Here is a 5,180-nt window from a genome sequence, read left to right as displayed (position 1 = left end):
ATTTACAGTTCTGCTATTATCTTTGTAAATTGCTTTTAAAGCAGCCGTCCAAGCTGCCGTCCTTTTTTTATTTAAAATTCCCCCCTTTAATATGTGCATCAATACAATCCGCCCAATGATAAGTAATTAGCTAAGTTGTCGATCTGTTCTCCTGTGATCTATCGGCGAAGATTCGGCTCGGGGGTTCACTAAATGTCGGTGCAGCAGAAGAGGACCAAAGATGCAAAGTTCTGTGGGGAAGATCATGTGACCAGGCAGTCACTAGATACAATTGGGGCACTGCTAGAGAAGGGCAGGGCTCAAAAAGGGGTGTGCCAGAGCCTGTTTCAGAAGAGGAAGGGGTTGTGACTTTGTAAATGGTTGCTATAGAAACAAAAAATGCTAGTTACATTATATTACATTAAAAATGTCATTCAGGGTTTTTTGTTTTTTTATGCTACAAGTATTTTCCCATAGTACAGAACTGATTTATTAAAAAAAGAAAACACGTGTAGGACTTGGTCGGCATCTTAAAGAGCCCTTATTCTGCATCAAACATTTTCCATAAAACACTCAGCCAGGTCCTTGTGTTGTGTAAACCTCCCTTGCTAACAATACGTGCCATGCTGTTTGTAATACACTTCATTCAAAATTAGACAATGGTGCAGTAAATCAGAGCAATCATTTTGGTGCTTTAATACAAAGACCCTCAGAAGTTGTAAATCCAGCGAATTGCCACTTTATAAGTCTTTAATCTAAAGGTTAGAGCAGCAGTCCCACAAAATAATAAAGGAGCCCATCTGTGGGCCCCCGACACCTGGAGACCTCCGGTTTCTGAGCAGCAAGAGTTTCCAGTTGTGTAGTTACTTGGAGAAAACTGCAAAACAAATGACAAACATGGCCGCCCAGGTCACCAATAGAAAGTGGTTGACGGGAGCATGTCCTGACCCCATGGCCATTTTGTGTCCAGCATGCAGATCCAGGGGGGAGTGGGTAAGGCAGAAGTCCATGGAACATCTCTGGGAGACACCCCTGTTCAGGTAAGGAGAGAAAAACAGCTCCCAAAGAAATATTGAGCCGGGTCGATACATAAGGATGAGTGTGAGTGCCTCAGTGAGTAAAACACTCTGTGAAACAATGACACTGGGTTTGCAGCAGGGGAACCTGGTTCAAATCCAGATGCCTGCTCCTTGTGACCGTGGGCAAGTCACTATATCTCCCTGTGTCTCAGGCACCAAAATCATAGATTGTACACTCAGGGATTGTCTCTAACATTCCTATGTGCTGCGCAACATGCACTATACTGTCATTGTGACGCGCTTTGAGTCCCATTGAGACAAAAGCGCTATACTGTATGAAATAAAGTAATTATTATTATTATTATTATATGCTTTTTCCTGAGCAATCGCACACCACAGATATTTATTCTTAATCTTGATTTACAGGGTCTTGCTGTGATTTACGAGAACACCTCTGCAAACCTCACAATCGAGGACTTAATAACAAGTGTTATGATGACTGCATGTGCACTGAAGGTACGCAAATCCCCAGACACCGTCAGTGAAATACTGAATGAGTCATATGCCAGCGCAGTATGTCAGGGCAGCGACGTGGAATCGAATCAAATACACTCACACAAGCACATACAAGATGACTGTATTAGTGTGTATTAAAACAAAGGGCTTCACAATGCTCACTCCCTATAAATTCCAGCCAGGTCACACCTTCTCTCCATCGGTCCGCACTCCCCGTCCCGCTGAAGGAAGGAGAGTCTGCCTAACCCGGGCAGGATGGGACTCCTGATGAGAGACACTGCACTGTACTATCAACCCCTTCCACAAGCATTATTTATTTCTATGTCTTAATGAACATTGATGACATTTTTTATATTCCTATATGCGAGTGAGCATTGTGAGCCATTTTGTTTTAATAATTACTGATAAAGCCTCATTCTGTATGTGCTTGTTCTTTTCTCTAAGGGGGTATATGAAAATCAGGGGGCCCTATCTTCAAGCCCGAGTTTCACTTTTTAAATTATTTTATTACCGTATTGAAGCAGGGGGTCTTCGGAGTTGAGCTGCATTAATTTCAGCTCCGGGGACCCCTTGCTTTCAGAGATACTTACATCTGTAGCTGTGCCGGTATCTCTTCAGCCAGTAACTGTGTGCCTAACATAATGGCGGCGTTTAAATGTCCCGTGTCACGCGGGTCCTTAGGAAGCTGTGACGTCACCCAGTGCAGGTTCCTATTGGCCCGCGTGACTGGGACATTTAAACTAAAAAGAGATGCCAGCACTCCCAACGAAGGTAAGTACCTCTGGAAGCAGGCGTCCCCAGAGCTGAAATGATCACCGTTCAGCTATAGCGGCCGACTGCTTCAATCCTGTAGTTATTTTGTATTTTTTTTTAATGAAACCCGTACAGCTGCTTTCAGAGCACAGAAACTGATTTTATTGATTTATAGTATAAATATTTTTTTTTCAGTTTGAAGCTTTGTTGAGCGTAGATCATATTATTAATAAAGTGAGGAGGAATTATACCATGTGTACTCAGTTTGACCTTTTGTGGGTGTATATCTATAAAATGATATAAACCTTTTATGTAAGGATGGGCATGTTACCGGGTTTCAAATCGAACGTTCAAATCGAGTCAAACTTCAGGAGAAAAATGTAATCCAAAACCCAAGATAACATTTCGTCTGATTTAGTCTTTTGTGTTTTAACTAAAATAGTCAAATATATATATATTTTCATTATTTCAATAAAATAGTAAAAAAAATACATATTGTTTTTTGTTCATCATTTAAAAAAAAAAAAATCCAATAGCGTTTTGGCAAAACACAAAAACATTTTCTGAACCAAGACCAAAAAACTATTTTTCTATTGACCAAACCACCAGTAAAAGTGTCACACATACCTATATGCACATACCTATATGCTCTAGAATCTAAATGTATATGAACTTATTTAAAAAAAAAACAAAAAACAATACTGATTTTCCTTCTTTCATTTTTTTTTTGTTCAGGCCTCCGCTGCTATGCCAAATTTCACCGTAATCAAAGAGTAACCAGGAGGAAAGGGCGCTGTGTGGATCCAGAATCTATCAACAGAGATCAAGGATCATTTATTTCTGTCTAAAACTATCCTGTGTGTGCCAACCACCCTGCAGTATTTACAGACGCTGGTGATAGGACAATGATGCTCCAAGACAAGAGTCCCAGTATATGCCCTTCATTATCTGCTAAAGAAGGACACCGTTTACACTACAGACCTCAGTATTAACACATAGACAACAGCACGTCATGCATAAACTGGGCATAGACAGCACATCATGCATAAACTGGGCATGGACATGCAAAGTAGAACATTACGGGGCTTATTCTACATCCACTGAAGGCAATGGGGGATTTCGGCTAAAATGGCCTGATCAGCCACTTTGGAGGAAATAGAATAAACCCCTCAAAAGGTATATGCACTAAAATGAGGAGGCCAGTATCATTCATTAACAATTGCTGGCAACAAACAATACTGACTGTAATTATTTAGTGAATATATAAACCTAAACTATATTTTTCTGTACCGAGGCTGCAACCCATTCAGGGAACCCAATTTAATTTATAGAATCACAATAGCACCCATCCTAATTATTGACCTGATGTAAAGGCTTTGGGATCAGCAGGTATGAGACTAATACCTGTATTGTATATTGGGAGAAAGTAATGGCTTTTCAGAAGCAGGGTGTCATCTGATAACAATGATCACATGAGCAGCGTCACAGACTAGTGGTTCAATCATGCTGTATATTTTGACGTGTGTAGGAATCTTAGAGGGGAGATAGATATAGGTAGGAATCTTCTATCAAATGGTATTGTAGTACTGGAATGACAATACACGTAGAGACTTGGCAACAAGGTGATATTACCACGTAAGTCCTGAGATGTGTAACACATAGTGCATATGGATGTAAATAAAGTAGCAATGGTTACAATGGTCACCTCTTCTCTGTGTAAGAACAGTCATTTAAATACACCGATGATTAAAGCAGAAATATTGCCAGAAACTTTCTCCTGTCTCATATGTAACAGTACTGTCCTCTGACACAACTGGGACCAATGCAGAGCTTGGAGACAACCTGTTATTCAATGAGTTGAGTAACCAGCAGGTGCAGACCGGATGCAAAGGAGATACGTAGAGTGACAGAGGAGAGAGGGAGAACTGTCCCATCTTATACTATATTAGTGAAAGCACTGTATGTTTGCCTGCCTGGATGTCCGGTGTCCCTAGCGGCAATCTCATTGGTCCCTTGGGCCGCCCGCCCCCGCACACCTCTCATTGGGCTCACACACTCACACCACCCCCTTGGCCCGCCCCCCACACCTCTCATTGGCCTGAGGCGGAGTGACGGGCCAAAGGTCCAAAAAAAACACACACACACACACACACACACACTTCCCCACCGGTCCCGGAGGCTCCGCCTCTCCCTGTTTCCCGCGCTTTCACTCCCCCCCCCCCCTCCACGTGGGAGCTGCCGGACGGGTGAGGGAGCTGCCGGACGGGTGAGTGAGCGGCCTTCACGTCCCCTCACCCCCCTTCACCTCCCCCCACTCACTTCCCCTCCACCCCCCCGGCGCCGCTACAGTCAGCGGGGGAGCGGAGTGATCACCTCCCCTCACTCACTTCCCCTCCACCCCCCCGGCGCCGCTACAGTCAGCGGGGGAGCGGAGTGATCACCTCCCCTCACTCACTTCCCCTCCACCACCCCCCCCGGCGCCGCTACACTCAGCGGGGGAGCGGAGTGATCACCTCCCCTCACTCACTTCCCCTCCACCCCCCCCCCCCGGCGCCGCTACACTCAGCGGGGGAGCGGAGTGATCACCTCCCCTCACTCACTTCCCCTCCACCCCCCCGGCGCCGCTACACTCAGCGGGGGAGCGGAGTGATCACCTCCCCTCACTCACTTCCCCTCACTCACTTCCCCTCCACCCCCCCGGCGCCGCTACAGTCAGCGGGGGAGCGGCCTCCCGCCTCAGATCCACGTGGGAGCTGCCGGACGGGTGAGTGAGCGGCCTTCACCTCCCCTCACCCACCCCTCACTACACTTCCCCTCCCTTCCACATCACCTCCACCTCCCCTCACCCACCCCTCACTACACTTCCCCTCCCTTCCACATCCCCTCCACTTCACCTCCCCTTCACCTCCCCTC

At 45.6% G+C, this 5,180-nt stretch overlaps 1 protein-coding gene across 1 annotated transcript in view; it reads left to right on the top strand.

Moving 5' to 3' along the window:
* Positions 1-4,027, top strand: part of DRAXIN (dorsal inhibitory axon guidance protein) — a 21,617-nt gene extending 17,590 nt beyond the window's left edge. The window contains exons 5-6 of the mRNA XM_075603103.1: positions 1,425-1,514; positions 3,003-4,027. Of these exons, the coding sequence (XP_075459218.1) occupies positions 1,425-1,514; positions 3,003-3,115 (203 nt within the window). The 3' untranslated portion in view covers positions 3,116-4,027. The remainder of the gene's footprint in view (positions 1-1,424; positions 1,515-3,002) is intronic.
* The last annotated feature ends 1,153 nt before the right edge of the window (positions 4,028-5,180 follow it).

This window comes from Ascaphus truei, chromosome 6, assembly GCF_040206685.1.
Source record: "Ascaphus truei isolate aAscTru1 chromosome 6, aAscTru1.hap1, whole genome shotgun sequence".
NCBI classification, from domain to species: Eukaryota; Metazoa; Chordata; class Amphibia; order Anura; family Ascaphidae; genus Ascaphus; species Ascaphus truei.
This window is presented reverse-complemented; position numbering and strand designations above follow the sequence as displayed.